The sequence below is a fragment of the Danio rerio genome, chromosome 12, assembly GCF_049306965.1.
Source record: "Danio rerio strain Tuebingen ecotype United States chromosome 12, GRCz12tu, whole genome shotgun sequence".
Classification (NCBI taxonomy): Eukaryota; Metazoa; Chordata; class Actinopteri; order Cypriniformes; family Danionidae; genus Danio; species Danio rerio.
In genome coordinates, this window is record NC_133187.1 from 46,912,501 (window position 1) to 46,937,500 (window position 25,000).

The window sequence follows — 25,000 nt, forward strand, 5'->3', positions numbered from 1 at the left end:
AGGGACACTTAAATTTAATGTATGCACATGATGGCACTTTTCTCAGAGCCACTTTTGCACAAGCAATTAAACTAACAGCAGATCAGCGATAAAGCAATGATTTGTATAAGGGTTAATTTGCATAGCTCAAAAAGGATTTGACCAGGCGGTGTTCCGCATTAATGAAGCTATTTAATATGCAGATATGAAGAGCCTGAACAAAGGAGCTAAGCTTAATTGCATAATTATTACATTGATGTGGGGTCAAAGGTTAAATGAGACAACGCGGACAAGCAGCCGCATCAGTACACAACTCGCATCTCTATGAGCAAGCGAGTGTGTGCGAGACTGCACTAGAGACATTTGCTGGGTTTACCTTATAGACGATGAGGTCATGTTCTCCATCCCTCAGCGTTGTGCCATCATATCTCATCAGCTTGACAAACGACAGAGCAAAGTTCTTCTCAGATTTATCTTTGCCTGCAGAGAAAGAACATTGTATATTCATTATTAACGAATGATCATAGTTACCTGCCCTGCCTAAGGTTACTCTTGTCTTCACAGGAATTAAAAGCGTTGAATATAGTCCTGCCAATTATTGCGCAGAGATGCAAGCCCACAGCGCATGTAAACAATCAGCTTTTAAGTCCTTTGAAAAGGGGCAATATCTCCACTTAAACTCTTATAAAAAAATAAAAAATAAAGCTAAGGGTGTCACGATCCTCCAAATTCTCGATTCGATTACATTTTCGATTCTGAAGGCACGATTCGATTCGATTTTCAATTATGAATAACTAATTAATTAATGACCAATTAATTATTTGTAGCCTACCGTTTAAACTACCTGACCTGCATGGTCTTTGTTTTACCCATAAACAAATCATACAGTAAATGAATAAAGGCAAGATACACACATAATTACCACCTGTCAATCACTTTTTCTGCAGGACTCGTGAATAGGCAGTGATCTGTGTCGTTATAATGGAGTCGGTTAAAAAGAGGCACAACCAACAGGAACCAGCCAACAGTATCTGAGGTGTTCGCTAAAATGACTAAGTACAAGTGAGTGAAAGATTGAAGCAGTCCTCTGACTGCCTGTACCTGCAGTCTCGAGCACATGGCTGTGTGCATCTCTGTCTGTGTGGTCACGTGATGTGCATTTTCAGAGGCAGAGAGGAAGGAGGGCTGCTCAGAAATGCTACACGCCACTGTGGATGTCAAATCGTTGTCGTTCTAAAATGCCATTTAAAAACAAAGACAGTGTAAACAGGGCCTGAGTGTGTACTTTTCGCGAGCGGATTTGCAACGGGGGCAGGTGGAGGATCGCGATGCTGGTGTTGTCTATCGGACGAACCGTACGTAATACGTACATAGCAGAGCTTGCAAAACTGTGTGTTTTTTTGTCGACAACACGAACGTTGTCAACATAACTCACTGGAAATCCAAAATGCTTCCACACCGGCGACTTCATTGAAAGAGGAGAGGGTTTAAGTTCTGTCGACGGGTCTCCTGCTTCTGCAGTTCAACAAGCACTTCAACAAGCCTGTTTTTTTCCGCTTGGCAAGCCAAGCTGACATGACATGGGGGCGTGGCAGCATCGACAATTCTTTTTTTTATTCGATAATCGAAATTGAACATAAATTTCGATCGATTTATGCGCAGCTCTAAATAAATCTACAACTGCATCAAAGAGACTATAACAGAGATCACACTGGCTCAGATCAGGGTATATTTCAGTCAGACAGCACATCTGAGACCCTGTGTGCTTCATCAGCAGCCTCTCTCTGAATCAGACTTGAAAACAACCCTAAAGTTCTTCACGTTACTGATAAATGTCAAGATCTTCCTATGACAAAGCCCCCGAAGACCTCTGAACCATTCTCTGCATAAGTGCCAACAGCACATACTGACAGGAGAAGGTCACAAGATGACCATCATCACTGATGGTTATCATCAGCCTTGCCACTGTCATCATCATCATCATCATCACCAATAGCATTGCAATCATTACTATTAATCACCTCCATCAACATTATTCATCACCAATATCACCACCACCGTCACGATAACATTATTCATCACTATCATCACCAGTGTCAGAGTCATCAACATCTTCACCATCATCACTACCATCACCACCATCATAGAAAACTACTTCACCATATTCATCATGACCAACATCATCATCATTACCAATATCAATAATCACCACCATCAACATTATTCATCACCAATATCACCACCACCGTCACGATAACATTATTCATCACCATCATCACCAGTGTCAGAGTCATAAACATCTTCACCATCATCATTACCATCACCACCATCATAGAAAACTACTTCACCATATTCATCATGACCAACATCATCATCATCATTACCAATATCATCATAATCGTTATCAATAATCACCTCCATCAACATTATTCATCACCAATATCACCACCACCGTCACGATAACATTATTCATTACTATCATCACCAGTGTTAGACTCATCAACATCTTCACCGACATCACCATCATCATTACCATCACCACCATCATAGAAAACTACTTCACCATATTCATCATGACTAACATCATCATCATCATTACCAATATCATCATTATCATTATCAATAATCACCTCCATCAACATTATTCATCACCAATATCACCACCACCGTCACGATAACATTATTCATCACTATCATCACCAGTGTCAGAGTCAATAACATCTTCACCAACATCACCATCATCATTACCATCACCACCATCATAGAAAACTACTTCACCATATTCATCATGACCAACATCATCATCATCATTATTAATATCATCATAATCGTTATCAATAATCACCACCATCAAATCACCGTGTGATCTCGGTTACATCCACCTATAAAACCACCATCATCATCATAATCAACATTATTCTTCATCATCATCATCATCAACATCATCATCAGTGTCAGACTCATCAACATCTTCACCAACATAACCATCATCATCTTAGTCATCATTACCAATATCATCACCACCATCATAGAAAACTTCATGAACCAACAAGGAACAACTTTATTTCCATTAAAGTTGAAAAATACTTAAATGATTTCTTGGTTCATGTTAGTAAATATATTAACTAATGCAACCTCGTTGTAAAAGTGTAACAAAGACAACGAGTTTAAAACTCTGATATTCAAGCAGAACTGTTCTGAGATCCCCAGTCAGACTGTAAAGCCCCTCTTACTGTCACTTTTCTTAATCCTCAGATCAACTGATGAAGCTTTTATTTGCTCCAGATCATGCGTTTGTGTGTTAAATGATTTGTTTTACATCTCCGCCCGAAAATAGACAAGCAAAGAGCCCTGAAAACAAGAGCCCAGTTCCAGTCCTGGAGCAGAGGAGAAAACATGTGGAGGACAGATGGAGAAACAGAGACTTCCAGAATTATACTCACACACGCACGCACACAACCCATAAACAACCTCAGACAGGCTCATGGTCAATCCCAGCAGATTGTCAAACTCTCACTCTGCAAAACACACAAGCAAACTGACGCACAACAACTTGCTTTTACACTCACCACAACACACTTGGGTGGCATTTCATTTGGTTGTTAAGGAATTCAGCATGTTACGGTGTACTATCAGGTTGCTGGGTATTTTTTTGTGTGTGTGGTACTACTGATATACAATTTGGAACTGTAAGTGAAATAAAACATGGCTTGTGTATTTCATGGATAAAATATTGGTTTAATGTTCTACTCGTGTGGACGTCAATCAAATTCATTAAATGACTGTATTGGCTGATTAATTAATAAAAAAAATACATGAGTATTGAGTTTTTGTATAGCTAAAATAATTAGTACTGATTATAAAATAAACAATAAATAATAATGTATTGTACAATATAATTAGTGTGTGAGCAATAATAAGAGATCATATACTCAAATTGGTTAAAGTTTTATTAAAGTTGTATTAAACGTTTAATTATCAAATAAAAATTAAAACAATACAATATGTAACTATATATATACATATATATAAATATATTTATATATATAATATATATATATATATATATATATATATATATATATATATATATATATATATATACATATAAATATATATATACATATATATATACATACATACATACATACATACATACATACATACATACATACATACATACATATATATATATATATATATATATATATATATATATATATATAAGGGATGTAACAACATTGTAAATACCGTCATACCGTAATAGTAATTTTTTTCAATATTACCGTAGGCGCATGACTCAATAAAACTATATTTCTGAGAAAAGTTTGCTTAGGTGAATGAAGTGAACGGGAGGTAGCGGGAACTACAATTCCCATCAGCCTAGGCGTGGCCATCATCCTTTGCGGTCTGTTGTCACCACAGATCCAGTAATGCGGAAATGGAGTGTGCTGCTAGTAGCGGGGAACAAAAGGAGCTGGAAATGATCGAACCTAAAGCGGGTTTTAAATCGGATGTGTGGAAGCATTTCGGTTTCTTTCTAAAAAGATATGAAAAAGGGGAAAAGGTGACAGACAAAGAAAAAAACAGTATGCAGGCACTGCCAGACTGTGGTGAAATATAAGTCGGGGAATACGACTAAAAACAGTCATGGAGACTGCAGAACACAACACACTTGTTAGATTGATGCAGACATTGACTTGTACCGCCAAGAGACCTCTATCTCAATCATGGCTTGTCCTCTAAAGTGGGGGAAAGACAATGCACAGCGTTACCCACTGCTGTCAACCTTGGCTAAATCTTATCTTTCTGTCCCAGAAACCTCAGTCCCAAATGAGAGGGTTTTTTATTTCTGTTGCAGGGGACATGCCCAGAGATCCCAGCTTTTACCAGATTATAGTTATATGATCATTTTCCTTAAAAAAAAAAACATCTCTATCTAAGTGAGTGAGTGATTAAATGTTGAATGTGAGTTTTCAACAATACTAAATTAAAACTTTATTTTTTTAATATGGTTTAATAGTTTTTTGTTATTAAAATTGAAAAATTGAAGTTCCTGTTTCGAAACTTACAGACAGATGGCTAATTTGTATGTAATTAATATGTTCAGTGCTAAGGTAAATAAACACTTTTGGCACTTTTTTCGAGTCTTTTCATTAGTTTTGTTTTCCTGTAAATTATTCAATATATATATATATATATATATATATATATATATATATATATATATATATATATATATATATATATATATATATATATATATATATTAGGGCTGTCAAATGATTTAAAAAATTAACGTAATTAATCACACTTTTTGAAATTAATCATGATTAGTCACGAAACACCTTATTACAGAAAAAAACACAGAATTTTGAATTTCAAAACAAAATGTGTAAAAAAAAAATGTAAAAAAACATACCAAAATAAAATAGTAAAGGCTGCTTTCTTTAAATTAGCTTTTTAATCTCTGTTTATATCTTTAATTCACTCATATCTATGTTCAGAAGATTTTAACATGGGAAATTGTTTCTTCATATTTAGCCTGATTACAAATAACATTTCATTCTAATGATTAAAACGAAAATAGGGGCAGAGCAGTGGCGCAGTGAGTAGTGTTGTTGCCTTACAGTGAGTAGGTCGCTGTTACGAGTTTTGGCTGGGCCAGTTGGCATTTCTGTGTGGAGTTTGCATATTCTCCCCGTGTTAGCGTGGGTTTCCTCCGGGTGCCCCACAAGTTTAAAGACATGCACTATAGGTGAAATGGGTAAGCTAAATTGTCTGTAGTGTATGTGTGTGAATGAAAGTGTATGGACGTTTCAAAGTACTGGGTTGCGGCTGGAAGGGGTTCCCCTGAGTAAAACAGATGCTGGATAAGTTCTGCTGTGGTGACCCCTAAATAATAAAGGGGACTCGTCTAAAAAGAAAATGAATGAATATATAAAGATCCCAAAGTATTAGAGAAAGTAGAATAAGAAATCAATGTTCATAATACAATAATTATTTTACAAGCACAAAATAATCAGAGACAAAAACAGGTGTGGTTGTCAATGTGTTGCTATGCAGTTGCAGAAGTGAGTTTCTGATTGGTCTGCTAGGATCATCCCATCTATACTTTGATCATGTATAATCACCATGCGCTGATGCTCAGTGATTAGCGGCACAGCTAAATTGATAGCTGTTTGTTCAAATAATAAACCCAACAAACCATATAAAGTCAATCACCCCTAAAGCACACTTAACAGCCTATTAAACAACAGCAAGCTCATTCAGAGGCAAGTTATTTAGAAAACACACTGCAATGTAAAACTAGAGGAAGAGGAGGATATTTAAAGAGGTGTGAAGCACCGCCTTACACACTGTGAACTCGGCTTTACTACAGTAAATCTTCAGACACACATACTGTTTAAACACTCGCAGGTAAACTTACAGTCTTGAGATGAGCGATGCTTGAAGGTGAAACGCAGGTGACTCCTGTTTACATCTTCAATCGGGATCGCAACCTGCAGGAGAAAACAACACCTGTCAATGTGGAGATTATGGACTTTTGTGCTTTCCATAGAGTTTATTCATGTCTAATGTAAAGAACACAATCCACAATGCAGCTTTAAGCATTTCTTTTGGCGCACTTAATGTATCAATTAAATATATTAGGAATTAAATCTATTTAAGTTAAATAAAACAATAAATGTAAAATAAATAAAGCTTAGATAAATAAACAAATGCAACCACATACAAATTTTGGCAAAAACAAAAAGCTAAACAAAAACCAAAAAACAACAAAACAAACAGCAACAAAAAAACAACAAGAAAAAGACAAGAAAAAACAACAACACAATTAGCAACAAAACACGACAAAACAAAAAACTAAAACAAAAAACAAAAACAAACAACAACAAACAAAACAAAAAGAATACAAATTAAGCAGAAACAAAAAACGACAAAATGACAAGAATAAAACAAAACAAGCAACAATAACATAACAATAAAACAAAACGAAAAGCAACACAACAAATGACAACTAAAAGAAACAAAATACAACAAAATCCCCAAAATGACAAAACAAACAGAAACAAAAGACAAATACAAAACAAAAATGAGAAAAAAAGCAGAAACACAAATAAGAAAAAACACAAAACAGGGACAAAACAAACAAAAAATATACAAAATAAAAGAACAACACAAAACATAACTGACAAAAAAGAAACAAAAAAACGACACAATAAAAAAACTCAAAACACAATAAACAAAACACAACGAAACACGCAAAAACGAAAAAAACAGAACAAAAAAAGACAAAATAGCATGAAAAAACACAAAACAAATACAAAACAGGGACAAAACAAACAAAAAATATACAACTTAAAACACTTGCAAAACAAAGAATTGCCAAAAAAGAAACAAAAAAACGACACGATAAAAACAACAACAAAACACAATAAACAAAACACAACAAAACAAGCAACGAAACACAATAAACAATAAAACAAGAGCAAAAATTACTAAATAGAACAAAAAAAAGACAAGAAAAAGACGACACAATTAACAACAAAACAAAATAAACAAAATTAACAATAAAACGAAACAACAAAACAAAAATGACACACAAAAACAAAAAAGCTATTTTAATGGCTGTTTTCTGTATTTGCATCTTTATTCATATCTGAGGAGGAATTGAAAAAAAGAGACTTGTTCCAACAAAGTTTGCTTGATTTTACATAACATTTGCATAAAATAAAATAAAATTAAAATTAAACAAAAATAAATTTAATTAAAAAATAAAATAAATTTTAAAAATTTATATAAAATAAAAAATTAAATAAAACATTGACTCTTGAAGATATATTCTGACATTTAGGCAAGTCAAATTAGATCCTCTTATTGAACAGCAGATTGGAGAATATAAGATGACTTTTACCTTGATGGTTTCATACCAGCGCGGCTGTTTGACCTGATAATAAATGACAGATTTGTACTCCAGAATGCCTTCATCTCCAGCACCTGGGAAGATCACGCTCTACAACAAAAGAACAGAAATAAAACAGTAATTATTACAAATAATTATTGCTTTGTCACAGCACATTCACACTGACCAGCAAAAACACATCAGCCATGGCAGAATTATTAAATGCGACTCCCTGCCAAAGTTTATCGAGATGAGAAGTGGCAGACATGAAATATTAAAAACTCCATTCAACCTGCTGGAAATCATAAGGAGTCCAGATGCTGTGAGGAGCATTCACATAACAGCATGCTTTATTTCATTTTCCTATTTCTGAGCATTTTACACAGAGAAGGGGATGAGCTTTCAATATACATCTATAGAGACACAGAGTCAGCCTGTCAAAGTCTGAACACACACACAAACAATTACTGTTTTAGCAGTAATAAGAGACCATATACTGAGCCTGACGAGAGTTTTATTAAACATTTAATTATTAAATAAACATTTTAACTAAAATATACAACTTAATTTAAATATATTAGGAAATTAAAAATCCTAATATTAAATCTAATTAAATGAAATGATACAATTAAATGTAAAATAAATGTAAAATTAAAATAAATAAATCACACTAAAATAACAAATAAAATAAATGGAAACTAAAATATATATTTAAAAATTTAAATAAAATGTTAAAAAAACATTAAATTGAATAAATTTAATAAATGACAAAAATGAAAATCAATTAAAAGAAATAATAAATTATTAAAATAAAATTGAAATAAAATATTACTTAAAAAGTTAAACATGAAAATAATAGTATTTGACACTTAACAATATTGGCCACACACACACACACACACACAGTATAACTGTATGAGCAATAATAAGAGACCGCATACTGAGACTGGCAAAAGTTGAACAAGAGTTTTACTAAACATTTAATTATTAAAAAATATTTAAACTAAAATATATAACTTAATTTATCAAATATGTATATAAATACCTTTTTTTTTTAACCCACCTTTGGATTTCGTTTTCTTTTTAAAATATTTACCAAATGATGTTTAACATAAGAAAATTTTCACAGTATGTCTGATAATATTTTTCTTCTGGAGAAAGTCTTATTTGTTTTATTTCCGCTAGAATAAAAGCAGTTTTTAATTTCTTAAACTCCATTTTAAGGTCCATATTATTAGCCCCTTTAAGCTATTTTTTTTTTCGATAGTCTACAGAAAAATAAACACCATTATACAATAGCCTAATTACCCTAACCTGCCTAGTTAACCTAATTAACTCGGTTAAGCCTTTAAATGTCACTTTAAGCTGTATAGAAGTGTCTTGTAAAATACCCAGTAAAATACTATTTACTGTCATCATAGCGAAGATAAAATAAATCAGTTTTTAGAAATGAGTTATTAAAACTATTATGTTTAGAAATCTTTTGGAAAAAAATTTGCTCTCCATTAAATAGAAATTGTGGGAAAAAAATAAACGGGGCAAATAATTCTGACTTCAACTATGAGTGAGTGAGTGAGTGAGTGAGTGAGTGAGTGAGATAGATGGATAGATGGATGGATGGATGGATGGATGGATGGATGGATGGATGGATGGATGGATGGATAGATGGATAGATGGATAGATGGATAGATGGATAGATGGATAGATGGATAGATAGATAGATAGATAGATAGATAGATAGATAGATAGATAGATAGATAGATAGATAAATAGATAGATAGATAGATAGATAATTAAATTAAATCTAAATGCCAATGTATTAAATGCCAATTCTATTAACATTAATTAAAAAGACAAATAAATTAAAATCTAAAATAAATTAAAATAAGAAAATTGACAATAGTAATTATGTAAACTAAAATAAGTGTATTGTTTATTAAAAAAGTAAACATGAAAATAATATTATTTGCCACTGAACAATAAAAAAATTGCTTTCAAACCATCAAAACACAGACTCGATGAACAATTCATAGAATATGCTGAAGTTAAGAGTTGACAACTATGAGCAACAGGAGACTGGTTGCATAGACTAAACTACTGACTGAAGCTCTATGATGAAACACTTTAAGAACAAACAAAAAAAAACAGTAAATTACCTCAAGTTTCTTGCCATCTTCGTCGTGTACAGACATGGTGACCTCCACGTTCTTGGGTGTCGTTTTACTGCCTTTGTCAAAATCCCCCTGAACCAGCGTCACATAGATGTCATTACGAACATCACCTGCAAACACACAACACACACACACACACAAACATACAAACTAAAACAGTCGCTCATTAAAGGGTCACGAAACACCAAAACACATTTTTTGAGCTGTTGACAGTCGTATATGTGTCCCACACTGCTAAAAACACTATTAGGACACCTATATTTCACTAAAAAGTGTAAATTGGTTGTTTTTGCGTTATTTCAAGCAAATTCGTACTTCCTGTTTGAAACAAATTTTTGAAGCTGCGTCACGGCCATGAGATAATAGCGTTGTATTCCAGCGTGCAGACTGGATATCTGTGCCAGAGTGAGTCTTATTACGTCTTACAGTGTGCTGCTTTAATGCATAAGTAAGGCGTGGTTCAAACCAATCAGCGCGCTCTATTGTGCAACTTCATTAATATTCATTACTGTCACAGTGTTTAGACGACAGAGACGCCACGTTGTGTTGGCAAAACAAGCGTGAAGTGTTGCTTTTATAGTTTGCTGCAGTGAAGTTTTGTTTTCATTTTCTCTCTGTGAGAGCGCAGCTGTGGTCACGTGTGGATTAACAGTGCACGCGACGCTCGACAACAATAACTTACGTGTCTAAGGACGACTATTGTTTACCTGAGAGCTGTTCTCATCTGCAAACGCTGAGATCCGGATTCGCTTGTAGTCTCCTCTTAATAAAGACGCGGCTCTAGTTGCTGGTGATTGTCCTGTCTCTACAGATTTGGTGAGCGACCAGTGCTCTTTGTTTATTCAGTTCGTATTTTATTCGTATCAAACAAACTATTGCACCGATTGTAAACAAGTTAGCACTACAACCAAACTATAACCTCGTGTAGGATTTTGTGACCGGAATAACACACGCAGCTCTCTGACGCTACCTGCCGAGTGCATCTAAGTTTCCGGGAAATGCTGAGGTTTTTTTTTCTCTCATTCGCCATGCGGTATCAAACATTGCATGAAAAATACACGCTTAGAGCAGCTCCTCGAATAAAATATCTTGTTTGTCGCAAGAGACATGAATGAATTCCCTGAATGAAAGAGCCAAACTGCAGTTAAAGTCCACCAATTAATAATTTGGCAAATAATTCGACTACAGATGTACATGTAAACACTGTCACTTTGTCCGCTGTGGTTGTGTGTTTTGACTCTGAAATTCAGCGCGCCCAAATAGACACTCCCACACCAAGCCTCTTTTCTTCCTCCGACACCTCCCCCCTAAACAGAGCTGGACACGCCCACTTTTCTGACTTTTTCCAAAGTAGAGGTGTGAAAACACCCTGCTGAAACGAGGGGGTTTCATGGCCCTTTAAGTCAGTGTGTTCAATCTACAGTGAGAAAATGAGCAGATCTTGATTTGTGTGTGAACTATCCCTTTATCAGTTCCCATTATAAAGGCTGATTAATACTTCTGTGTCCAATAATTGCCGTGACCCAGGCGTGTAGTGGTGCATTTATATCTCTGCGTGGTGTTTGTGCTGCTCTGCAATAACACTTCTGAATCGCTAGCTGGCAGTAGGTTATGTTCCTCTGTGTCGAGTTTCTTGTTTTGCTTCTTCTGAATGCTACAAGTAGCTCAAACTTACTCATTCAGAGGTGGGAACCGGCAGACGGGCAACAACTTAAATCATAAGGTAAACACAAGACAGTAGTTTTCATCTGGAGCTCCTTCACAGAACTCCTGGCTTGTAAAGACTCGCGGCTCTCAGCCCCGCCCACACTCATCACAGCGACTAAGCCGACCAATCACAGAGCTACGTGTCATGACAATGTTTAATTACATTTTTTGAGAGGTTTACATCAGCGTCGGCATCAGCCACAAGACTGCGTGAAAGCAGTACCAGACCATAGGTGTCTGCTTGATGCAGAAGTATAAATCAACCTTTCCTGATGCATTGTTTGTGTGAACGCTGAACGAATGTAACTCAGAAATATTTCCATAATGTGATTGAATATGCTCCCGGAAACGTCTGCTGATGGTGGATACCTGGCATGATGATTTCCGGGAAGCCCATTTTGCGAGCGACTGCAGTGGATCGATCCACCAGATGAGGAAAATCCTTGCGGATCTGATGAATGTCACCTGGAAGAAGCTTCAGCGTGACCCACAAACCTGAGGATGGAGAATAAACGGACAGAGGGAGGAATAAAACACACACGCAAACACAGCTACTTTGCAAACACCTACACATGCGCACAAACAGACAAACACAATGCAAACACACACGCAAACACAGTGGATGACTAAGGAAATGTCATTGTTAGGGGTGTCAAAATTAATTGTTTCTTCTGGTGCACCGCGATGCAGACGCGGACAATTCGGTATCGGTTCAGTAATAATCATAACCGGTTATTATGAACTGACGTCATTTATCTCCTATGCTCTCTGTCGCGAGGGAGGTGAGTGCGAGTATTTACAACACTCAGGCAACTCAAGGCCGGCCCGTGGCATAGGCACCATAGGCTAATGCTAAGGGCGCTGTATATCCAGGGGGGCAACAGAAATGAGCGCGGTTCAGTTGGTTTTGTTTTCGATTTTCCTGACACACATTCAGTTATAGACGGCAATAACTCAAAAACCTTTTACCCTAAAAAGATCTAAAGTGTGTTTCCTACAAAAAGACAAAGCTGGTTATGTTTCACAGCTGTCTTTCTTTTTTTTTTTTTTTTCGCTCGACATTACGAGCACTGCTCCGTTTAAGCCCTCCCAATATGTGTTCAGCCGGGAGAGCTCGCTCTGAGAGGAGCTCTCAGTAAGGGACCGTCGGAAAAGTGCTGTTTTTTTTTTTTTTCATTTTTCTGCTCCGCTCAGCGCAAGCTCTCCCTGTTGCGAGGGCTTAAGTGTGTGTGTGAGTGTGTGTGTGTTTGGTGCTATCTATGTTTGTGTATGTGTTTGAATGAGAGACAGTGTGGTGCTGTGTGTCTGTGTGTTTATACAGACAGCATGTTATAGCCTCCCCCTTAAAATATAGCACTGTATATAAAAAGCATCGTCAATGCACCGTGATGCACCGAGATATCGTATTGAACCGAATCGAAGGCATGATAATCATAACCGAACCGTGAGACCAGTATAGGTTCACACCTCGTCATTGGCTATGTTTCCATCCACCTACTCTTATGTGCATTTTGGATATGCGCAGTAGGACTTTCTCTAGAGGAAAGAAATATTAGAGGAAATACTGTGAAGAATTCTTCTGGATAATTTGGGAAATATTTGAAAAGGAAAGAAAATTCACAGGAGGGCTGATAATATAGACTTCGACTGTATATTATTGGTTGAATAAACCTGACGATCCTCCAGTGATTGTGCTGGGTAACGCTGTGCTGTGTAGGATGTAGGTCTGTGGGTTTGTGAGAGTCTCTTGGCAGGAGCTCAGTTTGATGTTTTCTAGGTCTCGCTCTCCAGCTTTCTGTATTTTTAACTCCATCAACTTTAACTAGGCTACAAAATTAATCTGCAGCTCAATAACAGCAGACATGCAACCATCTCAGCTGAAAGTTGGCTGTATGAGATGCGTTTTATTATTTCTAAAAGGTTGTCTGTTCGACGCAGCAGTGGCGCAGGAGGTACCGTTGTCGCCCTACAGCAAGAAGGTCGCTGGTTCGAGCTTCGGCTGGGTCAGTTGGCATGTCTGTGTGGAGTTTGCACGTTCTCCTTGCGTTTGCGTGGGTTTCCTTCGGGTGCTCCGGTTACCCCCACAGTCCAAAGACATGCGGTACAGGTGAATTGGGTAGGCTAAATTGTCCGTAGTGTATAATTTTGAATGAGTGTGTGGATGTTTTCCAGAGATGGGTTGCGGCTGGAAGGGCATCCGCTGCGTAAAAACCTGCTGGCTAACTTGGCGGTCACGGTGGCTCAGTGGTTAGCACTGTCACCTTACACCAAAAAGATCACTGGTTCGAGCCCCGACTGGGCCAGTTGGCGTTTCAGTGTGGAGTTTGCATGTTCTCTGTGTTCTCGTGGGTTTCCCCGGGTGCTCTGGTTTCCCTCACAGTCCAAAGACTTACACTAGGTGAATTGAATAAACTAAACTGGCCGTATTGTATGAGTGTGAATGAGAGTGTATGGGTCCCAGTAGTGGGTTGTGGCTGGAAGGGCATCCGCTGTGTAAAACATATGCTGGATAAGTTGGCGGTTCATTCCGGTGTGGCGACCCCTGATAAATAAAGGGACTAAGCTGAAGGAAAATGAATGAATGAATGAATAAAGTGGAAAGAGTGGAGAGCATGAGACTGATTCCAGTGACGCTCCAGGGACAGACGGGTCTTCGATGAAGCCAGCTACCAGCCTTCGCCGCTGAGACTGCAGCTCTGCACAAGACGTTCGGTCAGCGGAGAAATTAAAATGGTTTCTCTTAAAGTTTTTTTTCCCTCTCCGCTGTCGCCTCTAGCTCGCATGGTTTGAGATCGGTAAACCACACTGAACTGAGCTAAACTGAACTGAACTTAAACACTAAAGAAACTGAACTCCACTGTTCCATTTTACTATGATCTTTTATGCGAAGCTGCTGTGACACAATCTACTTTGTAAAAGTGCTATACAAATAAAGCTGAATTAAATTGAATTGAATAAATGTTCTGTATTCTGTAAATATATGTTCTATAAATAAATACATTTTTATATATTTATAAATAGTATTTTTTTTATGCATTACATTTTATTTGACAAATTGTCACCTTGGAATTATAAGGTTCTCACTGCGTTCTGAATGATTTTGAGATATTGAGCTTCAAAGTTTTTGCATTCCATATAGATAACGGTATGTGTGCAACATTTGTTTATTTAAATAAAAAGTCTTAAAATGTAAACAACTTATTAAAAAAAATATCCCATTATGTAAATAATGTCATTTAAGAAGAATATATTGAAAACTCCATTTTGGCAAAAACGTCAGATAGAAGCTTGTAATTCTAAGTTGACAAAATCACATTTTAGTAATCAAAGTATGCCTAATTAATTGAAATAGTTTAACTTAATCGATTTATTTGAAGATGATTAAAAAAGTTTATTCTTAAGGCCTCATGAAATGAGTTTGCTTTGTTCCAAAACTCTTCATTGATTTTCCCTAGTCTATTTATTTTTGAAAATGTTTTTCTATAACTACATTTTCATTTCAATGTCTCTGTATTAAAATGAACATAGCTTGTTTATTTATTAAAATCTTTTCAGTTTATCATCAAAACTGCAAACCAACTGTTGAGATAGCATAGTTATATAATGAATTAATCAAATGAAATCCACTTGAGGACACCAGATATATATTTACATTTCTTATATTTAATTTATTTATTGTTTATTATTATTATGCATGTACACTACCTGACAAAAGTCTTGTCGCCTATCTTAGTTTTAGGAGTAACAAATAATAACTTGACTTCTAGTTGATCATTTGGTATTAGAAGTGGCTTATATGAAAGGTAAATGCCTCTAGATTATTATTAATATTTGACCAAAATAAAACATGATCATTTCTTGATTTTTAATTATTTCATAAGGACAGTAAGGTCCGACTTTGCTAAGACAAAAGTCTTGTCATTAACAGAAATAAAGTCCAGTATAGAATATAAAGTCCTGCTGCAGTGGAAACAGAATGAATATTGTGTCTGACTCCATCATGAGCTTGGAGGACTGCATCCACACATCTCCGCACTGACTCAGATCACTTATCAATAAAGTCATCTGGAATGGCAAAGAAAGCGTTCCTGCAGGACTCCCAGAGTTCATCAAGACTCTTTGGATTCATCTTCAATGCCTCCTCCATCTTACCCCAGACATGCTCAATAATGTTCATGTCTTGTGACCGGGCTGGCCAATCCTGGAGCAGCTTAACCTTCTTTGCTTTCAGGAGCTTTGATGTGGAGGCTGAAGTATGAGAAGGAGCGCTATCCTGCTGGAGAATTGTCCCTCTCCTGTGGTTTGTAACGTAATGGGCAGCACAAATGTCTTGATCCCTCAGGCTATTGCAGATCTCTCGCACACCCCAATACTGAATGTAACTCCAAACCGTGATGTTTCCTTCACCAAACTTGACTGATTTCTGTGAGAATCTTGGGTTCATGCGGGTTCCAGTAGGTCTTCTGCAGTATGTGTGATGATTGGGATGCAGTTCAACAGATGATTCTTCAGAAAAATCCCCCTTCTGCCCTTTTTCCAAATAATTAACAAGAAGTCAAGTTATTACTGGGATCAATGACAAGACTTTGTCAGGTAGTACATGTGTATTTTTTCAATTTATTATTTGTAAGCACCAGAGACAAATAACATCTCACCAAACAGTCCACGTTCATTTATCTATCCATCATTGGTATGCATGCATATATGTTTGTATGTATTTTATGTATTATTTGCAAACACCGGGCACCAATATCATCTGCTGCCCCCGGTGACCTTTACCTTGACCTTTGTGATTGACCTCTTTGGCAGCGATGACCTTGTTGATGACGCTCTGCAGGAAGTCGCTCTCTCCTGCCACCCTGGGTGAAAAACGGGAGATGTTCAGCTGCCTGTGGCGAATGGCATCATCCAACGCAAGCCTGGAGTTCAACACCAAACCAGCGGAGAAACACAGAAACACAGAAGAAGAAGAAGAGGAGGAGCCACAGATGACATGAGCAGAAAAAGAAGAAGAGGTGGATGAAGAAAGAGAAAGAGAGAGAGAGGAAACACCAAACAGTGATACAGATACCATGACGGGGACAAAAGCCATTTTGTTAGCACACAGTAATGCGGGATGGGTGACAGGAGAGACACAGAGAGATGCTGTCATTTCAGAGACCCTCCAGCACCCAAACACAGATCAACACTAAACACATTAACTCTGATGCACAAAGGATTACTACTAATCTTTGATGTGCATTATGTATTACATACAGAAAATGATTATTCAAAATATAGAAAGTAACCCTCAAATCATTTGTTTAAATATAATTGTATTTATTATGTATTTAGTGATATTTACAAGTATTTTAAAAATGCTGTTTAATTACATATTCTTTTCTGAATTAAACAGTATTTTTCAAAATATAGCAAATAATCCAACACTTTGCACTGAAACATTCTAATAATTCTAAAATATTCTAAAAAAAATACATTCTAAAAAAACAGAAACATTTAATTATTTATGTAGTGATATTTACAGGTATTAAAATTAATATTATGCAGTTTAATTACATTTAATTTGATTAATCTTTTAAAGTCAAAAAGATTAATTAAACAGTATTATTTAAAATATAGCAAGTAATCCTCAGATCCTTTGTATTTAAATACAACTCTAATAATTATGAATATATTAATATTTATTTATAAGTATTTATATTTATATATAAATATTTATAACTTATAATATTTATAAGTATTTTAAATATGCAGTTTAATTACATTTTTTCCTGAATTAAGATTTTTTAAAATATAGCAAAAAAAATAAAATAAAAAATCTAACAGTTTGCACTGAAAATTTCTAATAATTCTAAAATTATCTTCAAAAAAAATAATTCTAAAAAAACTAAAATATTGTATTATTTCTGTATGATATTTACAGGCATTCAAATATTATTATTATTATTATTATTATTATTATTATTATTATTATTATTATTATTATCTATATTGATATTATTATTAATATTATGCAGTTTAATTACATTTAATTTGATTAATCTTTTAAAGTCAAAAAGATCCATTAAACAGTATTATTCAAAATATAGCAAGTAATCCTCAAACTTTTTATATTTAAATACTATTCTACAAGTGACAAGTATTTTAATAATGCAGTTCAATTACTTTTTTTCCTGAATTAAAAAGTATTATTTAAAATATAGTAAATAATAACGCTTTGCAGTCTAATAATTCTAAAATATTCAAAAAAATCAATATTCTAATTATGTAGTGATGCTTACAAGTATTATTATTATTATTATTATTATTATTATTAATAATAATAATAATAATATGCTGTTTCATTACATTTAATTCAATTTAATATTATAAAAAAAATCAAGATTCATCAAACAGTATTTAAAATATAGCAAATAATTAAACACTTTACACTGAAATAAAATCTTCTAATAATTATGTAGTGACATTTATAATGTGTAGTGATATTTAGTACTATTAATAAAAAATGCTGTTTAATTACATTTAATCTTATTCATCGTTTTACAAAAAGATTAATTAAACAGTATTATTCCAAATATAGCAAGTAATCCTAAAATCCTTTACCTTTAAATACAACTCTAATAATTATGTAGTAAAAAATATATTTTGTGATATTTGTTAAGTATTAGTGATAAGTATTTTTTTTTTTAATCCGGAATTAAACTTATTCAAAATATAACAAATCAAACAAATATTCTAATAAGTCTAAAATATTCTAAAAATACATTCTAAAAACTTAAATATTCTAATATTTATGTAGTGATATTTACAAGTATTACAAATATTATGATTGTTAATATTATTATGCAGTTTAATAGCATTTAATTTAAAAGTCTTAAAAGTCAAAAAGATTCATTAAACAGTATTTTTCAAAATTTAGCAAATAATCAAACACTTTACACTGAAATGAAACATTTATAGATAAGTAGTGATATTTACTACTATTAAAAATGCTGTTTAATTGCATTTTATTATTAGTTACATTAATTACATTTATTTATTATACTTATAGGGTCAATTGCATTATTATTATTATTATTATTATTATTATTATCTTTAAAAATAATGATGCAATTTACTATGTATTTTATAAGAACTACATTATAATAAAATTCAATAAAATATAACAGAGAAATGTCTTATGAAATTATTATTTTATTATAATTACAAACCACTAAATAAATTACTTTCATTATTTTAGCATTATTAGTAGTAGTAATAGTATATTTATTATGTAAAACATGCATATATAAATAATTGATAGTGTTGTATAAACTTTTATTTTAAATAATAATGAAAAATGTTAATTAAAAATATTATTATTATTATTATTATTATGGTTAAAATTATTATTTAAAAATTTTACATTTCATGTATCTATTACAGTAAGAAAAGTAGTAAACAATAAAATGTAAAATTATCAAAACAATATTACATTGCTAATTTTAATAATAATCTTGATGAACAATAACCATTAATTTAACTGCAAATGTAGCTGCATATGTAGACGGAGGAAATGTTTGTTCATAAAGTTTTGAACAGAGCTTATCTGAAGTTTTAAACAAGTTGCCTCAAAGCAAAAACCACACTAAAGTGAAACCATGTGCCAGGATAAAACTGCTGAAGTGTGTGTGATGCGGCGGCGGAGCAGAGGAAAACTGAAGTGTCCAGTGTTTATTGAGTGACAGAATGAACAGTGAGTGACCGTGAGCTCCACTACAGTGTGTTTATAGAGCTGCATTTACACACCAAACAGCAGAAACCAAGTCAAAAAAACAACATGCATTAAATCTACATTCCCATAACAAAAAAAAAGAACAACTACACAAAGCTTTTTGTTCTTTACTTGTTTCTCTAATACATCTCAGAATGAATAGTGACTTCGCAAAGACAATGGCTGCGTTTGAAATAGCATATTCCATTATTTACTACATTTGAACACAGTACTACACGACCGTTAGAAAAGTAAGTTCTATAACATATGCATGCAAGTACTAGGAATGCAATTGGGACTACTTACTTTGCTCCTTCCTTCATTCTCTAATTACTTGCTTCCCTACCTCCCTACTTACTTTCCTACTTGCTTACCTAGCTACTTACCTCCAGACTTGCCTACCTACCAACCTATTTCCCTCCTTACTTACGTACTTGCATACTTCCCTACTTCCTTCCCTACCTATTTCCTTACTTACTTCCCTACCCATTTCCTTACTTCCCAACCTACTTTCCTACTCACTGCCTGACTTCCCTACTTCCTTACCTACTTACCTACCTACCTGCTTACCTCCCGACTTGCTTCCTTACCTACCTACTTGCTTACCTACTTACTTACCTCCAGACTTGCCTACCTACCTACCTACCTACCTATTTCCCTCCTTACGTACTTGTGTACTTACCTCCCTACTTCCTTCCCTACTTCCCTGCCTATTTCCTTACCTACTTCCCTACTCACTTCCCTACTCACCTCCTGACTTACTTCCTTACTTACCTACCTAACTACTTGCTTACCTCCCGACTTACTTGCCTACTTACCTATGTACCTTCTTTTCTTCCTTACTTACGCACTTGCATACTTGCCTCCCTACATCCCTACCCACTTCCCTACTCACCTCCATACTTCCCTAACACCTTCCTTCCTTACTTAAGCACAATACAAATTGTATTAAAAAAAAATCAGGAATAAAACAACATACAATTCATAAAACTTGAAACACACACAAAAAAGCAAGCTCAATGACCTAGCACAAGATTAGTTGTTTTGCTTGGTTCATGAATTCAGTCGCATGGCATCATGGAATAGTGTAGCATTTATCAGATGTGTACTTCAGAATCTCAACAAAAGTAGCAGGTCATCCGGGAACTGTTTTTACCAATACAATAAATTCGGATCTACTACACTGTATGGAAGGACACGATTTCAGACGCAGCCAATATGAACTACCTAACTGAAATTTGTAAGAATTAAAATTACTTAAAAAAATAAATGGATAAATATAAATGAATAAAAGCAAACAGAAAGTGTCATTGTTGATGAGGATGCTGTGACGAAGTGCAGAGAGTCATACTCACGGCTGGAAAGGAATGAAATGTTGTTTGTCCTCATCGTCCATCTTTCCTGTGATGATGTCTGTCACGTCCATTACTGCAGAGACGACAGAATAACAACAGTTCAGTCTAGTGTTTTACATTAAACTTAATGTAGTAGATTGCTTAAAGCATATGCATTTTACAGACTAATACTACAACTAATACCACTAATACAGTGGTTCCTCGCTATAATGCGGTTCACCTTTCATGGCCTAGCAGTTTCACCGATTTTTTTAGTGCAATTTGAAATGCTTTTTGTATTTTTGTTTTCTACAGAGCATTGTGTTCTACATCCTGATTGTATGTAGACCATTGTCAATCAAAATCTTTGGTACAGTACGTCTTTGGTACAATAAAGAACGTGCTCAGCTAGGTAAATTAACGTAAATCTTCAATCTTTAGCAGTGTGAGTTCCAATAACGATGCAAAAAGGGTTGTAACGTAAAAGGGATCACACATAGAATGTGCCACGCAGCACCATGCTTATTAGAATAGTAACCATAGGTTTATATCAGGGTACTCACCGGCGACACAAGTCTTTGTGAGTGTTTAAAGGGCACCTATGGTGAAAAATCTACTTTTCAAGCTGTTTGGACAGACATGAGTGTAAGTATAGTGCATAGACCTTTACTTCTTACCTACTTACTTCCCTACTTACTTCCCAACTTACTAACCTACTTACTAACCTACTTGCCTACCTCCCTACTAGCTTACCTGCTTACCTCCTGACTTACTTCCCTACTTCCTTCCCTACTTCCCTACCTACTTACTTACCTCCAGACCTGCCTACCTACCTATTTCCCTCCTTACGTACTTGCCTACTTACCTCCCTACTTCCTTCCCTACTTCCCTACCTACTTACTTCCCTACCTATTTCCTTACCTACTTCCCTACTCACCTCCTGACTTACTTCCCTACTTCCTTACTTACCTACTTACCTACCAATCTACTTGCTTACCTCCCGACTTACTTGCTTCCTTATCTACTTCCCTACCTACCTACTTGCTTACCTACTTACTTACCTTCAGACTTGCCTACCTACCTACCTATTTCCCTCTTCCAACTGTCATGTCCACGGCGCATGCGGTGTGTGACCCCCTTAAGGATGAAGTCTGCTTTAGTTTTGTGGATCAGTGACTGCAGGATGTCTGCACCTGACAACAGGTTCTGATCTTTATTCTATAAAACTAGACTTTTTTTTCGACAAAAGTTTGAACTTTGTGAGTGTTTAAATGGCATCTCTGGTGAAAAATCTACTTTTCAAGCTGTTTGGACAGACATGTGTGTAAGTATAGTGCATAGACTGTCATATTGGGGTGATATAAACACACATTTTTTTTCAATTTAACAACATAAAAACAGTGGACCAATTGGAGCGGTTTTTAGATCAATCGCAACTTGACATAGGAGTGCAGTCCCCCCGCCCACCAATATTGATTGACAGGCGCATCACTATATATTCAGTTTGTTGTTTCACATCCGCCATTTTCAGCGTGTGAATCAAAGCGATGTCACTAAAGGAACACCCCTGCTCTATTTTTAGATGTAAGGCTGATTGGGCTCAACACAAGATCAACATTCACCACATGTTCGCTCAAATTGAAATTGTTGTTAGTAACTTAGTTTGTTTGTAGATAGGTTTGCAAACGTGTACTTTTTATTTCGTTTACCTTAAACTTCAGCCGTTTGTATTTCTCGTGGTCACAGAAGCTCCATATGATCTTTACTAGGTGCAGCTGGAAAGTGAGAGCGTGTTGCCTCACGTTAGTGTCCCTCTATTGGAAATAAAATAGCGAACTTGCCTGCAGGTCGCACACCAGAACGCCGCTTGGCAACACGCAACATCACGCCATGCATTTTAGAATTCTAAACATCGGTTTCTATCAGGGTACAGGGAACGACGATTCAAGTCGGTGGCTGTCCGCGTCGCCCAGCCACGATTCGGGACACTTCATAATTCTGCCACGCCACAGAGCGCCATCAGAACAGTTTCTTTTTTAATAACATGTGAATATTCATGTCTGGTGTGCCGTGTCGTGGCTCTAAGCGTGTCATCTGGTGCCTCAGTCAAAGTTAAATCAGTGTGCGTGGTTATTAGTCTCTGTGTACAAGCTCTGAACTTTGAACTAGCATACAGTTGGCTGTAAAACTATACAAAGACACAAATGATTGCGTAGTCTCTGCTTGGTCTGTGTTCGAGTCGTACATGTATGGCTGAATGCTGGTCCTCTCACTCACTTTCATGTCTGAGCGGGGGGAGCTCTTGGCGGGAATTTGAAACTAATTTCCATGTGAAGCAACACACCCTTAAAACAGCGAGCTGTGTACACGCCCCCAAAATAACACATTTGAACACATTATAATAAACACATCTGAACTGTGTGTTGGACTGAACCTAAACTGGCACACTCAAAAGAACCATAATATTAATATTAAATCATAAAAAAGGGGTAAACTATGTGCACTTTAAACAAGAGAGAATAGTGTGAAAATGTGATTGCCCGTCTGTAAAACTGTACAGCGTGTATTGAGGGGTTTTACAGCCTTAAAACATCTAAAATAATTGTAAAAAAAAAAATAATAAAGTGGACTACTTCACGGATTTCATCTATTGCGGGCTTTTTTTAGAATGTAACTCTCAGGATAAAACAAGGACCACTGGATAACAATAACTTAGTTTGTAATTATAATAAATTTTCAATTTCATTTCATTGTTGGGTGCACATGCGTGCGTCTCTTAAATTATAACCGTTACATCAAAACTAACTAATCATCAACATTTCATCAATAGCAAGTCATATGGCCTGTTTCCACTAAAGGTACGATGTGATTTGGTTCGGTACCCTTATTTTCCTGCTAGGTACCCCTTGCAAAGAGTTCATAATAGTCCAAAAGGTGATGATAATAGTTAAACATGGACGTTTGTTCATGTTTTAGGTTGCAGAAGCGTGATTTGTTGCTGTTTTTTTTTCCGTCTTCTCCTTTGTTACTTCGTACTTCACTCTCGCGTTTGTCCTCTTCTGAAAGGATCAGATATCAGTGCGCTTCAATGATCACGCGCACGTTATTAATATGAACTCAAAAAAAATGTGTTAATTTAAATATAAACGCGAGGTGAGCTCTCTTGAGAACGTGAAACCGCTCGTAAAACAACAACAGGACATGGCAGATTTTGTTCTTCTTGGCTTGGCACAGATCACTTCGGAAAAAAAGTGATTGACAAGTGGTAATTTGTTTGTAGCTTTATTTATTTTATTTATGGTTTGGTTATGGGTAAAGCAAAGACCATGATGGTCATGTAGTGAAAACGGTAGGCTACTATTAATTAATTAATTTGTTATGAATTAATTGATATTTAACAACCACCCCCCGCCTATGACGATGATGGCATCGTCCATCGCAATGTTTCACATTAGACATCGTACGATGCCAAATTGGTCAACATTGCCCAACCTGAATATAAAGCTTCTGTTTTTGAGAAGTGCTTCTCATATGATACATGATCGAGCCGTAAAACGTATATCAAGTGTTTCTCAATGCATAATATTTCTTAAATAGCATTTTATTTTCCGGGTGATGCTTAATTAGTATAAATGTTGTAATAAATTTAATTTAAATGTATTTGTTTGTTTATTTTACTGCATTACAGCAAATATTTTGAGGTAAATTTTAAAAAAAGTAAATAAAATCTCAAATATACTTTATTTATCGACTTGCTCATTTACGCATGTATTTAATTAGTTAACACCTTATATTTAAGTAAGATTCGCTCATTTACATATAAACAAACCCAAAGCAAAACATAGTGAAGCACAACAGAAACACATACATGGAAGTTGAACCCCGTTTCATAAAGTGAGCGAGGGCAAAACTTTCCAGATAAGCTGTCAAGCGGCCGCTATTACTGACCGAACACATAAACATCTCCTCTAAAGGGCCATTTGGCTTCAGTGGCCATGCTGAGATTGGGTTTACAGCAGGAAGCAGGAAACTGATGAGCCATAATGGAAGCATCGGCTTGTCTCTGAATGTGACACATTAAAGGTGACATTGCACATATATACAAGATCTGCCTCTATACCTGCATGACCCATATACTGACAGAGAGAGA

General features: G+C 35.4%; 1 protein-coding gene across 6 annotated transcripts in view; it reads right to left on the reverse strand.

The window, feature by feature from the left end:
- Positions 1-25,000, reverse strand: part of dock1 (dedicator of cytokinesis 1) — a 525,870-nt gene that overhangs the window by 407,880 nt on the left and 92,990 nt on the right. For 3 of the 6 annotated variants that reach the window (XR_012387688.1, NM_001110011.1, XM_073917873.1), the window contains 7 exon segments: positions 20,872-20,944; positions 16,543-16,622; positions 12,133-12,258; positions 10,042-10,166; positions 7,898-7,996; positions 6,410-6,482; positions 356-459 (listed from right to left, as the gene is read on the reverse strand). Coding sequence is in view for 4 of the 6 variants with exons in the window: in NM_001110011.1 (NP_001103481.1) it covers positions 356-459; positions 6,410-6,482; positions 7,898-7,996; positions 10,042-10,166; positions 12,133-12,258; positions 16,543-16,622; positions 20,872-20,944 (680 nt within the window). In the remaining 2 variants the exon portion in view is untranslated. 6 annotated transcript variants of the gene reach the window in all.